The 24,379-nt window shown below is 39.1% G+C and overlaps 2 protein-coding genes and 1 long non-coding RNA gene across 11 annotated transcripts; all 3 read left to right on the forward strand.

The window, feature by feature from the left end:
- Positions 1-193: 193 nt before the first annotated feature.
- On the forward strand, positions 194-7,976 carry LOC131326765 (mitochondrial uncoupling protein 1). Of its 2 annotated transcripts, none has more exons than XM_058359648.1 (9): positions 194-493; positions 4,448-4,666; positions 4,765-4,843; positions 5,031-5,164; positions 5,274-5,372; positions 5,498-5,602; positions 6,611-6,688; positions 7,339-7,425; positions 7,708-7,976. In XM_058359648.1, exons 1-9 carry the CDS (start codon positions 413-415, stop codon positions 7,741-7,743), a joined length of 918 nt encoding a protein of 305 aa, XP_058215631.1. In that variant the 5' UTR covers positions 194-412; the 3' UTR covers positions 7,744-7,976. The 2 variants fall into 2 exon arrangements, with proteins under 2 accessions (XP_058215631.1, XP_058215630.1); XM_058359647.1 differs by lacking the exon at positions 194-493 and adding an exon at positions 2,652-3,072.
- Positions 7,977-9,950: 1,974 nt separating this feature from the next.
- On the forward strand, positions 9,951-14,668 carry LOC131326763 (E3 ubiquitin-protein ligase HAKAI homolog). Of its 8 annotated transcripts, none has more exons than XM_058359641.1 (4): positions 9,951-10,090; positions 12,359-12,691; positions 13,178-13,236; positions 13,562-14,668. In XM_058359641.1, exons 2-4 carry the CDS (start codon positions 12,431-12,433, stop codon positions 14,535-14,537), a joined length of 1,296 nt encoding a protein of 431 aa, XP_058215624.1. In that variant the 5' UTR covers positions 9,951-10,090; positions 12,359-12,430; the 3' UTR covers positions 14,538-14,668. The 8 variants fall into 8 exon arrangements, with proteins under 8 accessions (XP_058215624.1, XP_058215622.1, XP_058215621.1 ...); XM_058359639.1 differs by having other exon boundaries at positions 9,960-10,122; XM_058359638.1 differs by having other exon boundaries at positions 9,962-10,122; positions 12,408-12,691.
- Positions 14,669-21,521: 6,853 nt separating this feature from the next.
- On the forward strand, positions 21,522-24,134 carry LOC131326259 (uncharacterized). The gene is made up of 2 exons (XR_009199950.1): positions 21,522-21,918; positions 22,526-24,134. It is a non-coding gene; the product is annotated as an uncharacterized LOC131326259 (long non-coding RNA).
- The last annotated feature ends 245 nt before the right edge of the window (positions 24,135-24,379 follow it).

Below are 24,379 nucleotides of genomic sequence, written 5' to 3' on the forward strand. Positions count from 1 at the left end.
ACACCACGTGGTGGTCCATGGGCTTTTTCCATCACGCCAAGTGTGGTGGAAAAAACTTGTGGAGCACCATGTGGCGGCACTCCATGAGCACTGAATAATCACTCTCCGCATGGCTGATGGCCCAGTTCACTCCAAAGCATCCACTTTCACTTATTGGTATACAACCTCTGGGATCTGCCACTCCAGTTGCTTCACTTTCTTTTATCCTACTGTGATTCCAATAAATTGTAGAAAGTATCCTACTGTGATTCCATAAACCCTCTCTCTCTCTCTCTCTCTCTCTACGTATAATAATCATCTATATCTATCTGCTTGTATAAAAACACATGCTTGAATGCTTCTTAGCTAACATAGAATCCGAGCTTCATTCTTGAGTTTTTTTTTTACCTTCTCTGTCTTCTGGGATAGTCTAATGGCGGGTCACAATACGAAATCGAACATTTCCTTCGCCGGAACGTTCGCCAGTAGCGCATTTGCTACTTGCTTCGCCGAGGTATCGTTTCTATTTGCTTATTTGCCCGTCTTTGTTTGTCCCCGATTTCTTGTGCTCTTATCATAATTCATAACTGTACCCTGGACTCTGAAGTTTAGTTTCTTGAACGGTTTCATGAATTATAGTTTTCGAGGTCGGTCCGTCGGTGGATTAGTAGTGGTGATTGTATATGAATTTTGCCCCCGCTAGTGGATCAAAGGATTAATTGGTCCCACGATTAGTCTAGTCGAGATGCGTGTAAGCTTGCCTGAACATTGAGTTACGAACTTATGAATAATATATATACATGTATGAGTTTCTTGCATTCACGTAGGGATTTTGCTTATCAAGGTCGGGGGATTAGTGGTGATTTCGGATTGATTTGTGAATGATTGTATATGAATTTTGCCCCCGCTAGCGAATGGTAGAATTGATCTTAGAATTAATCTAGTCGAGATGCACGTAAGCTGGTCGGAACACTTGAGTTATCAATAATATATATGTATGAATTTCTTGCATATTCACCCACATGGCCTATTGTTCTTTGTGAAGGCAGCCACTTTCATTAGTTTCATACATTGGTATACAATGCTGTGGGGTCTTCCTGCTCCAGTTGCTTCACTGTCTTTTATCTTAGGAATATTTAAATATCCATTATCTTTATTCATGCCATATAAAAATTCATCCCACTATTTTTTCATGTTTATGTTTTCATCCTCTTAGTGTAAGAATTATCTTTCTTACCCTTTTCCCTATGATATACATATATTATGTTATATTGCTTTCTAATTTAGTGGGATTTGATTGAATTGTTTTCCCAATTTAGTGGGATTGGATTGAATTATTTTCTTAATTCAATGGGATTTGATAAATTTAAATATGATTGATACTTTTTTTATTTATTTATCATGGAATGTATTTGAGGAATCAATTTTATTAGGAATATGACATGATAAGTTGACCACATCATCCTAATTAATGTACTAATTCCAATAAAGTGTAGAAAGTATCCTACGCGTACACCACTCTAGTTGAGAACATGAAATCAATATTTTGAGGTTCGAAGTTAGACTAGCTTGTAGTACTATGGCCTTGATCATGTACATGATTTGGTGGTCCTAGAGCACATCAAGTGACACCCCAACTCCCTTCACAATTAATTGCACATAATTTGTTTGGACTAAAATTCTACACGAATGTATATTAAGAAATATATTAGGACATCTTGTGGCCATGTCCCAGGCAACTACTATAATATAAAATTTCTCAACATCTTTATACATGGCATGAAGATTATTTGAAACTGGTATAGGGTGGGTTCGTTAATTCACGTATACCATTTCGTCTGATTAATATCACGTCTTGATTTTTAATCCTCTTCCCTCACAGTATAATCAAACGTGGGAGAAAATTACTTTTTTTCCCCAAAATGATAAATATCTACCAAATCATCTTGACAAATTGAGAATTACAAGATCACCCTTTCCATTTATGTGATGAGTCTGATGACTAGGAACCGTCTCATTTGAGTCATTTTTCTCATGTTTTTCTTCCCGAAATTTAGAGAGAGTTGCAGTCGATTTAATTATTAATCTTGACCTATGTACTGCAAATCAAATATGGACCGTATTCCCAATATTAATTAAGTTTAAAAATTGCACATGTGGCCACGTTGGTGTACCAATCCCATTTGCCCAACCAGAAAATCTAAGGTTCTCGACGGAGGGCTCCCGACCGGATTTCCGACGCTGCGCCAGGCCCACTCCGGCCACCGGACGGCTGATCTGAGCCGTCGTACACACAAAAATGGAAAGTTTGGATTAGCCACCTACACATGTCGGACGCCGTTGATTATCGCGTAGGCCCATTTTTTTAGAATTTTTGGACGGCTCGTATCAGCCGTCTGGTGGCCGAAGTGGACCCGACGCGACGTCGGGAATCCGATCCCTCCCTTCGAAAACTGTAGCACCTCTCTTGTCCAACAACCAAAAAGGATAATATAGGAAATCTACCATCGCAATCCCATTTCCAAATTTGCCACTTCGGCGTGACGTGTCTCTCCACCATTCGATCAACTTCAGATATTGCAGCAGCGGCAGAAGAAAACAACCGTAGGTAATCTGAACCCACGGACGCAACCAACGAATAAATAAATGGCGGGTGACGATCGACACAGCACGGAACGAATGCAAGACCCAATTGCGCCACCACCCTTTTCTACTTTGCTTTTCGCGAGAGATTCCATAAACCCTCTCTCTCTCTCTCTCTCTCTAATTGCGCCACCACCCTTTTCTACTTTGCTTTTCCCGAGAGATTCCATAAACCCTCTCTCTCTCTCTCTCTCTCACTCTCTCTCTCTCTCTCTCTCTCTCTCTCTATATATATATATATATATATATAATAATCATCTATATCTATCTGCTGGTATAAGAACCCATGCTTCATCGCGTCATAGAGTCCGAGCTTCATTCTTGAGTTTTTCTTTTTCCTCTCTCTTTCTCTCTTCTGGAATAGTCTAAATGGCGGATCACAATACGAAATCAAACATTTCCTTCGCCGGAACGTTCGCCAGTAGCGCATTTGCTGCTTGCTTCGCCGAGGTATCGTTTCTATTTGCTTATTTTGCCCGTCTTTGTTTGTCCCCGATTTCTTGTGCTCTTATACTCTGCTAATTTTGATATCTGTACCCTGGACTCTGAAGTTTAGTTTCTTGAACGGTTTCATGAATTATAGTTTTCAAGGTCGGTGAATTAGCGGTGATTGTATATGCATTTTGCCCCCGCTAGTGGATGGAAGTATTGGTCCTAGGATTAGTCGAGGTGTGTGTAAGCTGGCCGAAACATTTCAGTTATCAATAATATATATGTACGGATTTCTTGCATTCATGGAGGGATTTTGCTTATCAAGGTCGGGGGATTATTGGTGATTTCGGATTGATTTGTGAATGATTGTCTATGAATTTTGCCCCCACTAGTGGATAGTAGGATTGGTCCCAGAATTAGTCTAGGACACTTGAGTTATCAATAATATATATGTACGGATTTCTTGCATTCACGTATGGATTTTTCTTATCATGGTGGGGGATTAATGGTGATTTTGGATTGATTTGAGTATAATTCGTATTTTTGTTTGTTTTAATTCCTACATAATGCTATGAGGTTATGTAGGTAGGGTTTATCAGAAAATAGGAAATGGTTACATAGAACTACCCGGATGGTTTTGTCATTATAGTTTTTTGTTCTCATCGTGAAAGTTAGTATTGTTAGAATAGTTAGATTAACACCGTGGAGGAGGAGTTCAACTCGTCCTTTCTCCCTAGCACTTAAGTGTACCCTAATGTTGTTGGGCCAAAGGCCTCTTGGTTGGTAAAGTCATATAGTAAATGTGTCCCCAGTGTTACATAAATTTGTTTCTAAGCCTCAATTCTAGCTGGATGTAAGAGTTGTGATGTATAATTTTCATGGGATGACTACTCATTAATTGTCTTTTTGTGCCAAAATAGGATAGACTTCCGTCGATGTCCAATATTAGGGAACCTACACATCCAGTTCCAGCCCAAAAGAACATAACTTCCCTACATAGTTTTTTCCGATAATAACCCCATAGTTCACACACTCAATGTAAAATTCTCGCACAGGTCAGGGGGAAAACAGTAAACACAGGCCCAAAAAAGACATAAACGTCCGTGAAAAACTGAAGTGTACACAAATCAGGACCTGTTGGTAGTAAAATTGCCAAAAAAAACGTTAAATTCTACATATTTGAAGTGAACATTGTTGAGAAAACTAAATTGGCTCTGACAAAGTACAAGTTTTAAGCATTTGTTAACTTTTGGAACGAGTTTTAAATTTCGTCCTCATCCTTATTATGACAGTAAAGAATATGTTCCTTAAATGATACACCTTGTTTTACGTGTACTTGATTTAACAAGTTTTCCTACTATAGTCTGATCCACATACTTTTGACCTTGTGCAGCTGTGTACTATTCCATTGGACACTGCTAAGGTTAGGCTTCAGCTCCAAAAGAAAGCAGTTGCAGGGGATGCATTAACTTTACCAAAATATAAGGGAATGTTGGGTACAGTTGCTACTATTGCGAGAGAAGAAGGCCTAGCTTCTCTCTGGAAAGGCATTGTACCTGGATTACATCGTCAATGCCTATTTGGAGGTGTAAGAATTGGGATGTACGAACCTGTATGTTTCGTATCTATTTCCTATGCTTGACCAAGTTACTCATGCTTTTGGTACTGGCAAAGTCGCAGGTTTTTTCACATGATTTTTTGTATCAACAGGTTAAGGCCTTCTATGTCGGTGATAATTTTGTTGGGGACGTTCCTTTGTCCAAGAAAGTACTTGCTGCACTTACTACTGGTGAGAATATGTGGTAGATGTTTCGCTTTTGCATCTTTTCGCATGGTTATGTACAAAATTTGTGTAACTTGTGCTAGTTACCTCTTGTAGATGCGCGCAGAATTTAGGTCATATGTGGGATATTTTATTCTGGTACCAATACCTTTCCTGCTTTTTAATATCATGTGGATGCTTGTACTTCAAATAGGTGCTCTTGGAATTACAATTGCAAACCCTACTGATCTCGTGAAAGTCAGACTCCAAGCTGAAGGAAAATTGCCTCCTGGTGTGCCAAGGCGATATTCTGGTGCACTGAATGCTTATTCTACTATTCTGAGACAGGTCAAAATTTTCAATTCCACTCTACCACTCCCCTCTCCTCCCAAGAAAATCTAATGCCTATTGGTGTGGTGCTTTTACCTAATTTAAGAAATCTGGATTTATAATGTAGGAAGGAGTTGGGGCTCTATGGACTGGGCTTGGGCCTAACGTTGCCCGAAACGCAATTATAAATGCTGCTGAACTAGCTAGCTATGATCAAGTGAAGGAGGTAATGCACCCTTAGAAGTTCCAGTGTCTAACTCCTTTCTTTCTTTCTTTCTTTATTTTTTTTTTGTAACTCTATTATGTGCTTGTAAGCTATGTCCTGAAGCCCACTTTTCCATCACCATGCAGACAATTCTAAAGATTCCCGGGTTCACGGATAATGTTGTTACTCATTTATTTTCTGCTTTGGGGGCTGGCTTTTTCGCAGTCTGTATTGGCTCTCCAGTTGACGTGGTATGTTATTCTCAAGTTTCAATATTTTTTCTGGTTGCTGGAGGAGATCCTTTTGTTAATCCGCTGGTGTTTGAAGAACTTAGGGTGAGGATTGAGGACATGTAGCACGTGGATAGTCAGTTGAGAACCTTCCTCATATCTGTGATTGTGTGTTTATCTACCTCAACTGTCATCATTTAGTGCTCTTCTGCATTTTCCTTTTATGACCGTATCCATATAGCACTGTAACTTCTGCTCATGGTTGCATATTGACTGATATGGAAGCATCATTAGGTCCCGTTAGACAAATGTACTAAAAAAACCAGAAGCTCTTGTACCATGTGTGGATGAGAGAGTATGATTTTGGATGAAAACCTAGTCTCAACTTAGAAAGTCATCTTGACATATCACATGAGTTGATCATTTGTCATTGTATTTTATTTATCTTCTTAACATAGTTTTATAGAACCTGTACGGTTGCTAGTTTTTGAGAGGTAAGGTAAATAGGCATTAGTATGGTTTGTTTGTCTCCTAATTTCGGGTGGCGAAGAGATTAAATGACTCATGGTGCGATCAGTCTTGCAAGTTGTCTAGTTTTGCATAATTGCACGATAAATTGGAGGATTTGCCAACTATATAAGTCAGTGCACAGACATTAGCACTCTGGTTTCAGATCATGATCAGATTCATGCAGGTGGATTTTGCATTATGTCAGTTTTAGTTTCTAGAGTTCTGATGTCTCAATTCAAACCAAGTTAAAATAGAAGTCGATAATTTGTCTGATGGAATGGTCTTGCAATCATGTGGAACATTATGTACTTTTCATTACCTTAAATAGGTAATGTAGGCTATTTTCCAAAAATTACTGAACTCCTCTGGTTGCTATTTGATGTTACTGAATGCGTTTAATTCTAAAACAGTAGAATGGAGGTTAGCTCAGATTTTGCTTCCTTGAAAGTATACTTGGATTGAGACTAGGTCTTACTGCTGTGGCTTATGGAGGCAACTTCGCACAATGTAATGGTGCAGGTTAAGTCAAGAATGATGGGGGATTCTTCTGCATACAAAAATACGCTTGATTGTTTTGTGAAGACTTTGAAGAATGACGTAAGTTTGTCATTTTTTCACCATGTTTTACTGCATTTTCCCTCTCCCACAATTCTCATCATTATGTATGGAAGAATGTTATCATGTGGGAAAATGTTCTGTTTTGGAAGATCTATTCTTTTTGTAATTTTCTTTTTTCGTATAATAAAATGTTGAGAATGAGGATTTTTTTTTTTTTATCTCAAAAGTACACACCGGTTTAAGAAGTATTCTTATCACAATTAGATTGCCAGAAAAAAATCGCTGTCTTTTGGCATCGCTGCATGCTTATCTAATAAAAGAAAGAGTATACGTAATCTGCAGTTCAGTTTGTGCCCATCAACGTATATCCTCGTGCACTAACAGATAGAGTGAGCTAATTTCCATATGTGGTTAAATATCATCCCTAGTTTCAGGCCTACTTTTTTTTTTTTGATCCGCCAAAACGCCCCTCTGGCGTTTCAGGCCTACTTTAACACCATAAAAAAAGCATACAAGAAACCCTATTTTAATGTAGTGGAATGGCTATCTTCTGATTTACTTTTAGTTAATAATCAAAATTGATGGGCTATTTTTACTCTTTTTATCCAGCATTTTATGATAATCTGTCTTGAAAGTGAAAAATGTTGATTCTCAACTGCGTCACCCTCATGACTTTCTCTGGTTTGCAGGGGCCTTTGGCTTTCTACAAGGGCTTTATCCCGAATTTTGGACGGTTAGGATCTTGGAATGTGATCATGTTTCTAACCTTGGAGCAGGTAAAAACTACAAACTTAAGCGACCACAGTGTTGTAGCTTGCTTCACTTCTGTTTGGCAGAAATTACTCTACTGTCAACTGAACTGTGTGGTTTTGGAAGTCAAAAGATTTCAGACAGGATAAATATACCACTTATGAATACTTGGAATCACAATTTCTTTCTTGTAAGACACTGAGATAACATTCATAGCCACATAGTTAATTTTTGAGGTGTCCGCTTTTAGTATAGCCTGGTTCTTGATGTTATGCTGCTTCTCAATTTGTTCTTCTTTCTTGTGACAGGCTAAGAAGTTCGTTAGAAGTATCGAGTCACCTTGAGATTAGAGGATAGACAACAAAGCCTTGTGAGGAAACATTTTCTAGGAGGATTTGCATACAGAACCGACGGATGTCAAAAGCAGAATAAGAACTTATCTGCCCCAGTGGTGGTTATTGAATCCATTTCTCTTATAATAAAGGGGTCCTAGCAATAGGAAAGATTCTATCAGGCATCAGCTTGGATGATTTCATTTACTGTTCTTGTTATGGTAGGCCTTGAGCATGTTTTGTCACCTATGTTTTGTTCTTGTTATGGCCTTGAGCATGTTTTGTCCATCTGAGGCTGTATTCAACTTCCCTTCCCAAAGATGAAATCTTACACAATATAGTAGGGAAACTTTACGTCATGCTCCCAAATGGTATGAGAGCATGATGCTCCCATCGAATATGGACTCTTAAATTGGAAAATATGTAAACCATGGCTGTTAGATCAAAACCACCCACCAAATAGCAAGGTAGTAAGGTAGTTTTGCTAAAAAATAGTTTTACTATTTTTCTACAAAAAATCAGAATATTATTTACGACAAAAATAGGGTTTATATACTATTTACTAAGGCAACACCTACTATTATATGGTTTGTATAGCTACTTACTACACTTATTTCTGAGATGTTTTCACAACCCATACAATCTATAATGCTTAGGAACAATTGGGAGCATCATAGCCCTTGCTAGCTTGTATCACCAGTCTTATTGTTTGGTCACTGAAGAAAACTTCTTGAAAATGAAAAAAAGAAATAAACAGGCAACGAAGGGAGGACTGTAGAGTGTAGATTGACATGAATTTCGAAAATACAAAACCTTGTTGGAGAAATGTTTCCAAAAATTTATGTCAAGATTTTCTTTTTGATAACAACTCAATTGTTAGAAAATCCGTAAGAGGAGCGACCATAAAAGGCCTTTTTCAATCTGTGGTGGGTTCCGAAGCCATAACTGCTATCGTGTCACCAAAAATTACTAGAATACAATCAGACTTCACAGGAGGACAAAGTGGGGGTGTCGTTACCCGAACCTTGAACCTTGTAAATCACATAAAGAATGTTATACTAGTACAAATTATACCCCCTCTTTATAAGGGATATCCATTGCATTGCATGTTCCACTTACAAAAAAGAATTTCAGACATTGGTCGTATGGATGTGTCCTATGGAATTAGGAATTCGGGGACCTGGTAGCGTGGAGGTGACCGTTAAGTACGTTAGATTGTCCAAACGGGGATTGGACAACTTGATGATCTCTAGATTGTTCTATCCGTTCTTCTTCTTTTCTTTCTTTCTTTCTTTCTTTTTTGAGTTCTCTCTCGGTTTTCAACTTACCCTTTATTTACCCAATTATTAAATTTAAGAAATAAGCAAGAGACATCAAATAAGACAGAATTGTTTGAGAATGCAATTTTGTCAACCGTCCAAAAACTTGGGTGAACATTATTCAGTTTTGTAGAGCTTGATTGTTTTAAGTTAATTTTGCAAATAAATTATCTCAATCACAGTTCGTTGAATATTTGATCAAATAACTCTTGTTTTGATTCCAAATTTTAGACCGAGAATTGAATATTTTTTATCAAGTACTTATCTATATCATTGGACTTTATTTTTGTGATGAGAGAAGAAAGTTACTAGAAAATCAAGCCCTACAAAATCAACAATTCCAATTATTAAAATGGAGTTCCGTATTGACGCCACAAAGTGAGTAATGTTCACCCACTGTATGAGGGACCAGGGGACGTGCTGTGTCACCATGTGTGTGCACATCCAAACCGTTGTCCGTTGATTTCGACAATCAACAGTCCGGATTGCACACTACTGTGTGTAATCTCAACCGTTCAACCGTTTCGTTATACGGACCGTTGATTATCGAAATCAATGATCCGGATTCCCCTATCCCGGACTAAACAAAATTGTAACTAGCGTATACTTTACTTTACTTATTTGCGTACTATCGTTGGTGATGGTAAACTAACTTATCTGTTTAGGGGGTAATTCTTTTTGAATAAATCAACAAGATTTGATTCATATTATTTCACTTTTATGATTACCCTAGTAAGGATGTCTCTGAAAATTGAAATATTTCGGCAAAAACCTAGTGTATTTACTAAAAAACAATAAATAAGCAATTAACTTTAAAAAAAAAAAATCCTCAAATTAAACATGACCCAAACTGATTTGGACCCAGACCCGCGGCCCGGTACCAAACGGCAGAGAACAAACACCCCCCCCCCCTTCCCAACCCACGCCCAAATTAACCAACACTTGTCGCCGTCCCTCTCGGAGCGAAAACCACCGGCTGCGGCGGACGATCGGAGATTCGCACAGGTTCAGAATTCGATACAAATCTCACTTTTCTGAAGGTATCTTCCAATCGGAACAGCAATATATGTAGGTAATGCACTAGCAATATATGTATTAAGAGTATCTTTACACTTATATCGATGTTCTCGTTTATTCAATAGATTGTTACGGTATTGCGATGTGAATACTCGTAGGGCTTTCTAAAAGTTTTCGTTCTTAGCCTCGTGCTTCTCCAGGTATCGGAGTCTTTTGGTTCAATTAATTTTTAGTTGTGAAGAGATATCTGTGTCTCGATTGGTGTTCGTCTTTGTTTCTATTGGTTTCTGTTAGAATACCTAATTTTAAGAAACGTGTGTGTGTGTGCGCCACTTTTTGTCTTTATTGTGGTGGGATGATTTTAGCGTTTGAATTCGATTGATGTGGGACTAGTGTAAAGTTTTTTTTGATAACCACAAGCCCGGGCTGCTTACACGAACTTTGACTAATTTTGAGGGACCGGAAATCCACCGTCCACTAGCAGAGGCCCACTTGAAGCTGGAGCAAATGTTCCTTATGGACTGGCCCCAAAGGGGTTTTGAACCTGAGACCTTAGGAGAGAGCAAAGCCTTGACCACTAGGCCAACCCCTTGGGGTTGACTAGTAGTTCTCAGCACTGTTAATTCAATAAGATTCCTTTGGAATTCGGATCACCTTGTTCAATACACATGATTCGTTGTTGCTGCACGTCAACATTGCTTCTCAACTTTCTAATGATTGTTTTGAGTTTTGGGTCGTCTTGTTATTTGGGGTAGGGACTGTTTGTTGTCTTTTCAGTGACACTGGATGTTTGGGAAGAGTTCTGGGTAATTTGGCTGCTTATTTTGAATCTAAAGGTTATTTACAATTTTCTGGGTCCTTAACTCTTGTAAGTATGTTTGAGAGTGTCTCTAGGGCATCTATGTCCTTTGACAGATTGTTGTATAAATAAAGTCTGAATGTTGTTTTGTGTGTTTACATTTATCTTTTTCTTTATTCTAAAAATTTGTTTGTCAAACATTTTAAGAAGAGCTATTAGCCACACAAGCATGGTGGTATGATCAAAGTCATGATTTGGTTAGGTGACAAAAAACTAGTTTTGCGGGGTTTGGGTTACTACACAGCCTTTCAGACTTTTATCACTAATTCTTTAGGTAGTGAGTGGGGTTGGGGGTTCTCTTGATTACCACAGATTGCAGCATTCAGATTGCCACCAGCTGCCAGCATCAGGAAGGTGCTTTCTAGGATTCAATCATGACCAGATAAGCTACTCTGAGTAGATCAAGATTGATCAGTGTTGTTTTGTTCAGTGTCCAAGTGTAAGGGAGTTCCACCTTTAATATGCTGCCTAAGAAGACCAGGAAGGAGATATATGAGTATCCTTGGAGCTTTCTTGTGGGGAGGAACCGTCTAAATAGTAAATACTTCAAGGGAAAAAATATGCTGCTATTCTGTTTGTGTCCCTAAAAAAAGAAGCACGGTTGGGTTTTAAGAAGTTGCCGAAGTGGAATAAGGCTTGAATGTTGATGCATCTTTGGCCATATGTAAGAAACCTGGTACTTTGTGGCGAAGTTGCCACCATATTCTTCTTGGCCTTTGAGGAAGATCTTTAAGTTGAGATCACAGGCCGGGAGTTCTTTAAGAACATTGTTGGAAATGGGCAGGGGACTTTTCTAGGGTTAGGCAATTGGCACCTCGTAGAAACCATGTACAAAACTTACGGAGAAAGGGTGATTTCCAACTAGGGATGGCAATGGTGCGGTTCGGTTATTGGCAAAACCAAAACAAAAACCAAAACATATACGTAAAACCAAAATCATAACCAAAACTGGCGGTTTTCTTTTTTTCGGTAAACAAACGGCGGTTTTCCTTTTATCTAAACCATAAAAAAGTGGGGATTGGGATGTGCATACCAATATGATGTGTTTTGGTGCCCTGGACAGCGGAAGTTCCCTGTGAATTCGCTCCAGTGAATCCAAAACGCGAAGCACGTCGCCATCTGCCACCTAACGTAGTGGATTAGGTTATTCGGGTTCAGTATGAAATTCCTTTCTGCTCTAGTCGCAAGTGTGGGTTGTTGGGTTTTGAAGTGTATTTTCTGCTATGTTAGGGTGAGTACTGGTGTGGATGCTTTACAATTCCTCTGCTATGGATAGTATGAATATTGCTATTCACGTGCTTTGGAGGATCAAATCCAAACAATGTCTAACTAGGAGACACATGCTGTAGTTGTGTAGTTGGAGATATGGTTGATTTTAATTTTCAAGAAATTATATATCTTTGATTAAATGTCTTGTTTTTTTATCCTTTAGCACTACCTCATTAGAAGGCTTGAAGCTGATTTTTTTCCCCGGTTAGCAGAGTGAAAAGGGGGAATCAGTTCTATGAAGATGCTTCAGATCCGGCTTAGAAGTGTTCAATCCGTAGAAGGGGCCTCTGGGGGAAAGAACGTGCCAGTGGAAACTGTGACAGTTGCATGTCCTGAGCACCTAATCCTTGCAGATCTTCCTGTAGCGAAGGGCCTTGGCTCAGCGACTGCTACATCACTTGTTAAGACTGTCGGTCGCAGGTCCCGTCGCCAGCTTGGCGAGCGAGTTCATTTTTGTGTCCGCTGTGATTTTCCTATTGCTATATATGGACGCCTGGTAGGTCAATTAACTCTTTCACTACCTGGCTTAAGCATGATTCTTTTTTTATTTTGTTCTCCTCAGGCTATTTTTTTTTTTTTTTTAATTTTGCATTTTGGAGTAAGTTGAATAGTTTTAAGGTGAGCTCCATTTTTCATCAAGATTGCTGTGACGTTTGGAATTGGAGTGGTAAAAGAAAATACTTTTGTCCTTAAGTATCTCCCTTCGTAAGGATAATCTTGAACATGCGGCTTCTCTAGATCTTGATCTTGTGAAACTGGAAACTCAAAATTGTATTCGAGTTTAGCTGTCCCTTCATGACCATCCACAATTATACATCGCAAACTCCTTATACAAACGATTTTTTAACAGGCTCAACATACAAATGATATTTCAACCTTGTAGTGCACTAGAGAGGAACTGTGTCTCACTGATTCATGCATTAGCAGTTGTATGTTCTTTTTCTCGATGATAAATGGATTAACCTAGTTTATGTTCTTGCAGAGCCCTTGTGACCATGCCTTCTGTCTTGATTGTGCAAGGAGTGATTCCATCTGCTATCTGTAAGGCCATGCCCAGTGTCTTCTTTCTTGTTGTCATCTATGTTTTGTTATTGATCGAGAAACATTCATTCCAAATGCAAGACTTCTTTGTTGTCATTTGTGTTTTATTCTTGATGAGGATAATTGTTTTGAGAATCATTCCTTCCAGATGCAGGATTTCTTATATTCCTTGCACAATTGCTTCCTTAATGATTTGTCTGCAGTTTATGAATTTAGGTTTGCTGCTTAATGAAACCATCAATAGTTATGATTTTTCATTTGAACTCCTTGCAAAGAGATTGGTGAGTAATCTAACCAAGTGCATATTGTGCTTCCGGTTACACAGCTGTGACGAACGCATCCAAAAGATTCAGACTATCAAAATGATGGATGGCATCTTCATCTGTGCTGCTCCTCATTGTCTCAAGTCCTTCCTAAAGAAAACCGAATTTGAATCTCACATTCATGGGACCCACGCCGACCTTCTCCAGCGCAACATAGAGAAAGAAGACGGAGGAAATGATTTGGAAGCTGCCAGTGCCAGACAGCCTACACCCTCTGAGTCCACTGCCCGAGCGCCCCCAAGGCAAGTATTCTCTCCTAGGGACTCACAACCTAGGGAGCCACCACTACCCAGGCCAATCATGCAACCAAAGCAGCAGACCTCATCATTTTTCGGTCAAGTTCAAAATCAGTCAGAAACCCCTTTTCCTGATTACCCTCCGATGCATGGCCATCCACCACCTACTTTTGCAGTGCCAATTAATTCAAATCCAGTTGTGGGTCCCCCTCCATTTGGTTACTCTCCTTTTCCACCCGAAGGAAGTCTTCAATTTTACGGTAGTCCCTACGAGATTGCACGGCCAGATTCAGCACCAGAAGTAGGAGCAGAACAGGGGTCGCTTTTGGGTTTTCCACCGGGTCAAGCTGTAGGAGCAAATTTCTCGGATGGTTTTCCGCGGCCATGGATTATGGGACCTACAGGTCAAGGAATGGTGGATGGTTTTCAAGTAAGGCCTGTGTTCTTTCCGGGGGATTATGGGCCGAATATGGGAGTTTTGGCTTCAAATATGGTTCCACCTTCGACGAATAAGGTGGTGGAACAGGTCCAGGGTGGAAGTGGTGTGGACCCCAGGGATGGGAAAGGTATATTAGCACCACAGCCTTTGCCATTTCCTCCGCTGCCTCCACCGCCAGGTCCACATCATTTATTGCAACCCAATCGAGATAAGTCGTACTCAGATCATGACATGGGCCGCGATGGGAGAGAGTTTGGGTGGCAGCATGAGTTGCATGAGAACTTTGGAAGTGGCCAGGATTAGTGATTCAATTGGCTTCTCTTTGTTCTACTGTTTCGTCTTGGTCTTGAACTTATGCTGCATTTTATATTCGTTTAAATGGTCTGTATAACTTTTATAGACTTTTATATAGCACTTTCCTTCTGTTTTGGCTAGTTTGCTGTTGCTTAAGTACCAAATACCCTAGAAGCAACAAACTGAAGTTTATAGTTCATGGTTTGGTTTCTATTGGCTATGTTCACCTGGGGGAGAGAGATCCAGCTTCAAGAGCTAATGAATGGTCCTAACATGCACAAATGTATCACTCTCAAGGAATTTCAATTGAACAATTGTTCACCATGGTAAGAATGCTTTTTTTTTTTTTTTGGACACAAAAAAGAATTTATTAAATAAATGTAGGAGGTACAATGATTACAGGGAGTAAAGAAAAGGCATCACAACGAGAGCGTAACATCCTAACGAGGTTGGTATTCTACCCCCGACAATTACTTGCCACAAAAGCCCCAAGAAAAAAGAAGACAAGAAGTCAACTGAGAAAAAATCAAAGAGACAGCTGATGCAAGTAACCAAAATAAACAAGGAAACAGAAGACAAGAAATCAACTGAGAAAAATAAAAGAGACAGCTGATACAAGTAACCAAAATAAACACATTCGACAATTCCCAGCTAACATACCAAAACTGCCTCCATTTGGTAGATGGTCCTTGAAGCCGCACTTCCACTATGAATAACTAAGTCAGAGGAGACACATGCATTCAGCTTACTCTTTGACGGCACAGATCGCCTTCTTTAATGCTTGGTTTTTAAACCGGGCTGGGCGAAGGGGAAAGAAGGAATGTGCGACAGCAGAGCCAGATAATTAGAACAAAATTCAGTAGAAAACCAGATCAGTCTTCAGAACAGTCCAGTCCAAGAATCAGCATTTGTAGAACCAAAAAGCAGACTAGAATAGTAGCAGCATCCCACAAAGTAGCTGCAGTAGCATAAGAGAAGCAGACCAGTAGCAGCAGCAGCACACATCATTTTGGGGATCAACTGGTGAAAGCTCCGAGGAAGATCTCTGATGATGTAGAGGGATAACTCTGAGAGAGATCCATATTCAATCGAAAACGAGCCCTTAAAGTTCTCAGAGTGTCAAGATGATCCTACAACTTCAGACAGTGATTCTTTTTGAGAATGGAGGCATTGTTGTTAGCTTTCGATAAAGAAGTCTCAACTGCAACAAGAGAGTAAAATGGTTAAGATGAAGAGTCTCCACTAAAGAGAGCAGATTTCAAGATAACACCCAAACAAAAAGGAGAGCAGTTCAATGAAATGCAAATAGCTAATAGAAGTGCAACGCAAACCATAAGAATTTCAATCAATAAGAAACTTATAAACTTCACATAAGCATTCCTGCCACTTCAAATTCTTACCCAGATTACATCCCTGAAGCTGGACTGGAAGTGGTGCCTACAAATTCTCATTTAAAATGCCAAATCATCCTCATCCACCGAGTAAAATGAGGGAAATACTTTGGATGATGAGGAATTATGGTGTGAGAAGAAGATGCGTGAATCACAAACACATTTACGTACTATTCAGGGTGGCTTGTGGCCGCATTATTCGGAAAGCGCAAAATAGAATCACACTTCCATTTTAAACTTTTGCAATGACACTGCTTGGATGAAATGCAAACTCGCATTTCTGAAACACGAATGAGGAAAGCGTGAACTTCGGCCGCGAACTTTTACTCTTGGCCGCGCGCTTTTTCTCCTGGACGCGAGTATTTGCTTATGGCCGCTAACTTTTGCAAGATTAACGATAACTCGCATCCCCTGAAACACGAGTTCTGATTTGGTAGCAAATCGCGAACTGGTTCAATGGCGTCAATCAACTTCGGCCCCGTGGGCGAAAACTGGTTCAATAGAAAGACTCACAACCCTTTTCCCACCCATTACATTCTCTCTCAATCACCCAATCAATCGATGTTCCATAGTGCTATTTTTTTTGTTTGGGCGTAAAATGTTTTCCGGTAAAATATTTTACCTATTTTTTGGTGTTTGGTTGCGTAAAAAATAGGAACATACATGTAAAATATTTTTCATCAATTGGATGAAAATGACTTACTCTCAAATTTTCCATAAGTTATTTTTCCGAAATGAATCCGCTGCCTTCTACTGTGAGAATCACAGCTCAATTTCATCGATCTTCAGTCCTGATCCACGTTCAATTCCAATATTCTCATATCTCTCCACCACGTTCAATTCCAATATTCTCATAAACCACCCCCCCCCCCCCCCCCCCCACACACACACACACACACACACACTATTTTGTCTATTTTCTAAAAGTATTTTTCAAGTGCGAACTAAACACCGGAAAATAAAAGTTTGAAGTTTATTTTCTGAAAAAATATTTTACATGGACAACATTTTCTGAAAAAATATTTTACATGGACAACATTTTACATTGTAAAACATTTTACGTCAAAACAAACAAACGGAGCCTGAATTCCCATGTTTTTTCGGAGTGTTTTTTTCTCCTTAAAATTTACTCGTTACTGTTAGGGGTTAATTTGAAATAGGCTATATATCCATGAAGGTTTTAGGAAGTCTTTTTTAGAATTCAGCATTCCTTCTTCTGTAGCGAGCATATATTTTCGTGTCACCAAACCAGTAAGACAAAAAAAGGCATCAGAGGTAATTTGGTCGGTGGATGGTGTGAGCAAGGGGATTCAGGTCAAGGTTGGCTTATCCTAAGAGCACATATACAAATACGGACACAGGGTACACGGAACACGAAGACTTGAGTTTAAAATAAATAGGGATAACAGTATACAGACACGAGTCCACGACTAAGGACACGCAAACTAATACTCCGTAGTATCTTTAAAATTCTCGTTGTTCCTTTTTCAAATATATTACAAGTCAAACTTGACGCGTCTCATTTGTGTGAAGGGTGCAACACGGATATGACAAGTAGTTAGGAGTGTTAGTGCTTTCATAGGGCTTATCTATGACCGAGGTTGGTTGACATGGGGTGGCCAGGACAAGGAATAGCCAATTACAGTTAAGAGTTAATGGAAGAAGCAAAAAACTGAGTAGTATATTCAATGATGTTGGCACACTCCCATGGCGGTATGTTTTTGGTTGAGCATAGCTGAATCACAACTTTGCTTTCACTCTCGATCACACCGCATCAGAGAGGTGGTTTGATTCCAGCAGATAACCGTTAATCGAACAGCTAGAGCTTCTCCTTGTAGCACTGAAGATGCAACAAAGACTGTAGTTGACCTCCCATCCAGAATTCTACGGTAGAATTTCTACCTATGTGACCCCTTAGCCCCACTGCTATAGCAGCCTTTGAAATAATCCCAATCTGGCCTTGGCGCTAATCTTTCGTTGCAGCATCTGAACAGTGCTCTGAGCATCTCCATCCAGAATATACTCCATCCTGCCGTAGTTCTTTGCCATCAAAAAAGCAAATCCAAATCCCAAAGCTTCAACCGTGTCTGCCACTGACACCCTGGGCTGGTTAATTAGACTGAATCATCGCTTGGTTTTTTGGCTTCGTTGTTCCTTCAAATGCACCCAACAGGACTTATCGAATATCCAACGCATTCGCTATGATCTTTGTGACTACTATGATCTTTGTTTCTTCTAATCAAGCTTTCTTGAACAACCAATCATTACGACCTTTCCAAACATTCCAGCAGATTATGGCAAACAAGCCCAACATCTTCTCTTTCTCCTCTCCACAATTTCTGGATCGCAAGTGATTCCAAAGCTCCCCTAACTGGGTATTCACCATGAGTTAATCAGGCTTAAATCAAAATGGGAACATCAACCAAACTTTAACTGCTCTATCACAGTACAACAGCATATGCGATGTAGTCTCAGGATGCATACCACACACAATACACATATTATCAACTGGGATATTTTTAAACGCTAAAGCCTTATTAACCGGAAGAATATCATGTATACTTTGTCAAAGGATGTTTTTGTTTGTCCTCGCTCCTCGTTTCTTTTTCTGTTTCTATGTGCAGCTTCCTTCGCCATAACATAGGCCTACTTCATTGCAAATTTTCCATCCAAGATCCCTGCCCATATCCGTTTGGTTTGCACCCCAGTTGTACTGAGTGGAATACTGAGAATCTGCTCGACAGCACGCTGGATGAAGACTTCTTTAATCAACTCCTCATTCCATCCCATATGATCCATGTCAATAAGGTCACTGACTACATTGCATCTACTATCAGTTGGGTTTGGAGTTAAGACTCTGTCAGTCCAGTACCCTTCACTTTTAACATCCATCAATTTCCCCCATCCAATCCAGTGATTTTACCTTGTGTACTTAGCTCCACTCCAAAAGAATTGAGTAATATTTAAATTCAACATCTTAAACATGCCAAGAGGAATTTTTAACACAGCGATAGGCAGCACTAAGAGGACTGATTTGGCTAAAACCCCTTTTCCAGCAGGATCCAGGAGTTTCCATGTCCACCCTTTGATTTTTCTCGACACCCTTTCCTTGGTTTACGTTAAGGCTGCCATCTTGGATTCCGATGACATAAGGCAACCGAAGTATTTGCTTTCCGCTCAACTAGTGCCAAATCCCAGGAGTTCTCAGCACTTCCATTCTTCTTTCTACTGTTGTGTTCGAGCTGAATAGAATTGAGGATTTGTCAATATTCACTAGCTGACCGGATGCAAAAAATCAAAGAGTTGTCGATGAAGAGGACTTGTGATGATGTATTCATGTCATTTAATCTTGAATATATTTGTAAGCTTGAATATAATGGGTTTGTGTGAGTGGCCCTTGACAGAGCTCAATGGAGGAAACGGATTCATGTAGCCGACCCCAAGTGATTGGGAAGTAAGGCTTGGTTTGGTTTGGTTTATATTTGTAAGCTTGACACAACTGACAGAAATTCTGAGGAAGAACTGATGATGCAGGGATAGTCTTGAGAGTTCCATATTCAATAATAAATAAATAAATCTTTTGAAGTTCAAACAGTAACAAAACAATTGTGCAACAATGGATACAGTTTTTGGAGAGAATGAAACCATTATTGGTAACTTCTGGAATAGAATACCTAAGGACAAAATCTGGCTCCATTTAACGACAATCTATAAAGCAAAAACTGCAGCATGTAAGCTTTAAAATCAAAATAAGATATACCTACACAATCAGAACGTAGACGATACAGCTACAATGGCAAGTCTATCACGTTGGACCAGATAGAAAGAGCCGAACCAAAACAGTTAATCATGCAAATCATGAAGTTGGACGGACCTTAAAGCAAAATTACACCGTAACAGCTACTTACATACATTCTCTGTCTCACATTGAACTACTTTGATCAACATCACATTTTCTACTGAAGATGTAACTTTTACCTTATTATCACACAAACGAAATCACAATTGATAATGAGTAGAGAAGTCCTAACATTAGATTAAGTGATCGCTCATTCCAAGCAATGCGGGACTATATTTTCTCAACATCATGGTACGAATGGAGCCTCTGGATTAAGAATCTTTATGATGGAATATGCTAGACGGTCTAAACTTTAGTATTCTCTTGATACAGACTCCAATTTCAGGCCATCCAATTCTGAATTGGTGATAACTCATGGACCTTTTTTTTTTTTTGCGTGAAACGTGCCATGATCATAAACCTCCTAATCTCAATGTTCATATCTATTCTTGAGCTATCCATCAACTGTATGATAATGTCAAATCCATTCATTGGAAATCCACATCTATCCAAACAAAGCCTAAAAGGTAGTAAATGAAGTTCCACCATTTATAGCAACGGATTGAATACAGGCATTCCTATACAAGTAGTCACTGAACAATTCCTGTCTCGAACACAAAACAAACTCAAAAATTTCCCAAGAACAAGATAACTGCGATCTAGATTCCAGATAGAAATTTGGCTCCGACCCAGATCGAAAATTTCATAATTTAAACAACAATGTGTATAGAGATGAATACATATAGAGAGAGAATTGCAAGGAACCAAACTCGCATTTTGTACTGTCAATAGGATTGGGAGAAGCAGAAGCAAATGCTCGAGCAATTTTTTTTTTTCCTTGCGAAGATGGGTTCCAATTCAGTGTTTCACACCTTATTTCTTCCAATGCTCCACAGTATAAATGTGTCGAGAAAATTTACCAATCGATATCGGATGGATCTAATTTTTTCCCAGATTGATGAAATCAATGAGTTGTAAAACGTAAACAGATTCGATTATTGAAAAACGTCCGGAAAGACATACAAATTGGGTCTCAAATGTAGGAATCCGTTCAGGAGAGCAATTTTCGAAAATGGGATCCGATTCAGTGTTTCACACTTCATTTCTTCCAATATTCCACCATGTAGATTTGATTGGAAAGTATACAAACCGGTATTCGATGGAACTAATCTTTTTCAAAATTGATAAAATCAATGTGTTCTAAAACGTAAACAGTATCGATTATTAAAATACGTTCGAAAAGACATTCAAATTTAGGCTTGAAGGAAGAAATCCGTTTATTAATCACTTCTCCTGTTGACCATGCGAAGTTAAGATAAGTGAAAACAGGCGTCTCGAAGATACGAGTCTTGTGGTTGGAAAATAGCTTCCCCCGTGACGACTTCTGAGCAACGACACTGTTTGCCTTTTTGTGTTTGCAAAACGTCTGAAAACAAGTGACGCGGGGGTAGAAAACGCGAGTTACACTTCTTATGTTCAACTTGAGAAGTGCTAAGAAAAAGACTCCTCTTCTGTTTTTGGCAATTTTTAAACTTATTTTGGAACCACTTTGATCATCCGATTTGTCCACATCGTAGAAATTTCCATTTTTATTAATTTTGTGAAATGTCAAGTTCATCGGATTCCTACTAGTATTTAATCGGAGAAGAAATGTTTCAAAAAAAAATGAATAAAATTGAGCTGGCCACACTAGATTACAACCTTATAAGACGTGAGTTTGATTTACAATCAAGTATGAGGCTTCTCTGCCGTTTTTGACAAATTTTTACCATTGTTTGGAATCAATTCGATGATCCAATTCATCCAAATTGTAAAGCTTGTTAATTAAGATAATTATGGCAAATAACAAGTTGATCGAGGTTCTACTGCTATTTAATCGAAGAAGATATGTCTCGAAAAAATTTGAAAAAAAGAAGGCCGGGTACATTTGATTACAACCTTATTTGTCTTTTTCCTCACTTTTGGTCCTAATCCGTTATAACCGTTGCAAATCCAAGTCGACCTTCGCCAATCAGAGTTCCGATCATTGAGTCAACCGTTGCAAAGCTAATCCGCGACTCGGGCGGCGATCGGAGCTGCTGAACATGACCACACTGCCAAACCCGTTCTCTTTGTAGAGAGACCCACATCTGAAGCTCAGGAATGTAAGCAACAATCTCAGGTACAATGGGTGGTTGTTGTATCAAGTTCAATTTCAATTGGCGTGCAATCTAATAGCTTTTCGGGTTTTGATTTATATGGCTTATGGTATTAGAAATTGATGCAAGGTATATGCCTCCCACGTGTTTGACATTTGGCTTCTGAAGGAAGTCGTTTGTCGGTCTATGGTTCTTTCTTTCATCTGAAGTGTTCAGGGCAATTGAGGTTCTTATGACTTGGAATTTCATGGATGAATGAGAAAGTTTTGGTTGATCCAACCATGCTTAAACCTATAAGTGGTAAAACTTTGGCACTGCAAAAACACAAAGAGCTAAAGAGTTGTACTATGATGAGACTGCTAAGTATTTCTACCATAAACATCGATTGTACTATGATGGATTAGCATTTTCTATCATGAACAAAAGGATTGAATCTTTCTGAGACTGCTAAGTATTTTCTTTTAGAATTAAGCTCTAGTCTGTGTTTATCTTTCATTTAAAGAGCTAAAGAATTGTAATATGATTTTAGCTTACTTCAAACATTAATGCCATTGTGATCTGAGTTGTATCCTGGATTCATTAGTCACTTAAACCACTGACGAAAACTTTCCTTGGATCGGTACTTTGTAGTGAAGCAGAGGAAGAAAAGGTATACCATTTAGTATGGCACAATGCTGCCCCTCTTAGGGTGCAATGTTTTACTTGGATGGCTCAGCTGGGACAGTTAAAAACTGCTGACTTCTTTCTAAGATTGGGAATCATTCAAGAGGATGAAGAGACAATTTGTGAATTCTGTGGAGAAGAATTGGAAACTCCTAATGACATCCTACTGCTGTGTAAATATGTGTGGCAGGTATGGTCATCCATCATCAATTGGTGGGGAGCTAAATGGGTAACTTCACCATCAGTCCCATTTTTGCTGAAGTGGTGGCTTGGATGGAAGCTATCTCCAAACACTTATCCGGAATTGCATACCTCTTGCAACCATGTGGTCAATCTGGAAAATGCGAAATGAGTGGCTCTTTCAGAACATAGAACCGAATTGGATTGAGGTGGTGGAGCTCATCAAAATATGAATTGCCTTTTGGGTAAAAGCAAAATGGGTGGATTGTGTTTACTCTATCAATGATTTCTCTTTCAGGATGGGGAGCATACTGGATGCTATCTAATTATCTCTTGATCTAGCTGTGCGTCTGTTGTGATTTTTGGGGCGGATTGTGAGTCTTTGTGGGCTTGAAATAAATGAGTCTGCCTTTTGGTTTTGGTTTAGTGGGTTCTTCTTGGATATGAGTCTTGATCTTTGGTCTTTTGGACTTAATCTTTGTGGGTTTGGGCTTGGGTGAGTCTGCATTATGGGTGAGTCTGGTGCATCTCTAGTTTTTGGGTCTGCTGTTTTCTGTTTATCTCTAAATTGTGTCTGCAGATTTTTGTTTGGTCTGTTTGTTTCTACGTTGTTGATCTCATGGTGGTTTCCTAAAGTGTATGATGGTTGGGTCTGTTTATTTTTCCATTTGGGTCAGGTGTGCCAATTCTAAGTACTACTTTGGGGAGTTTTTTCAGGTTTGTCATTAGTCTCTATTGTCATTTGCCATCCCTGCCTATGCTTGGATATAATGCATATGATGGGGCTACCCTCTCTTTGATGCTTGCTCTCTGGAGGATTCTCTGCAAATCCCGCCTATGTTGCATATGATGGGGCTTCCCCTGCCTTTGATGCTTCATTTGGTGGCTTGAAGATGCTACTTTAGTCTGCTGGATCCAATCAATTGTGGATGCTTATGAAGAATTTTTTCTGCAAATGCTGCTGCTGCAATATGGTGCCAGTCCAATCTACTTCAGCTGCTAGTATGGTCAATCAATCTACTTTTGGGATGCAAACTGAAGGTACGGTACCTACAATGACTTTGTGTCTATTGGAACTAATCAAACCTTGAATCTGGGCATTTTCAAGATCAATGTTGGTGTTCTTGTATCTACTGTGGGGCTGCTGTTGGTTTTTTTTTTTGGGTTTAAAATGGGTAAGCCAACTAAAGCTAATCTGGTATGCTTTGGAATAAGGGTGAATGCAATAATGCTACTGCTGTAGTATTTCTGGATTAGAAGGTGCTATTTTTAGGGGAAGGCTCTTTAGTTTGAAACTCTGTAAGGCTATTGCTGCTGTTGTTTTGGACCTTTGCTCATGTTTGAGCTTTTCTTTCCTTTTGCTTGATTTCAGTTGGTATAATGCGAGCTTAAAATCGTTCTTGGGTCTCGAGTGCCATATGATTGTCGAGGGGTGGGATACCAACATAGTCGGGATGTCATCCCCTTGCCGTGCTGCTTTCCTGTCCCGTTTAATCATTGTATCCTTTTACATTTGATTAATAATAATAATAAATCGTTGTTCATAAAAATTAAAAAAAAATTAAAAAAAAAAAAAAAAAAACACAGATGAAATTTTTCTTGAAATACAAATGTATATAACTCCCAAAACTTGTCAAATCT

The sequence above is a fragment of the Rhododendron vialii genome, chromosome 5a (genome assembly GCF_030253575.1).
Source record: "Rhododendron vialii isolate Sample 1 chromosome 5a, ASM3025357v1".
In the NCBI taxonomy this organism is placed as follows: Eukaryota; Viridiplantae; Streptophyta; class Magnoliopsida; order Ericales; family Ericaceae; genus Rhododendron; species Rhododendron vialii.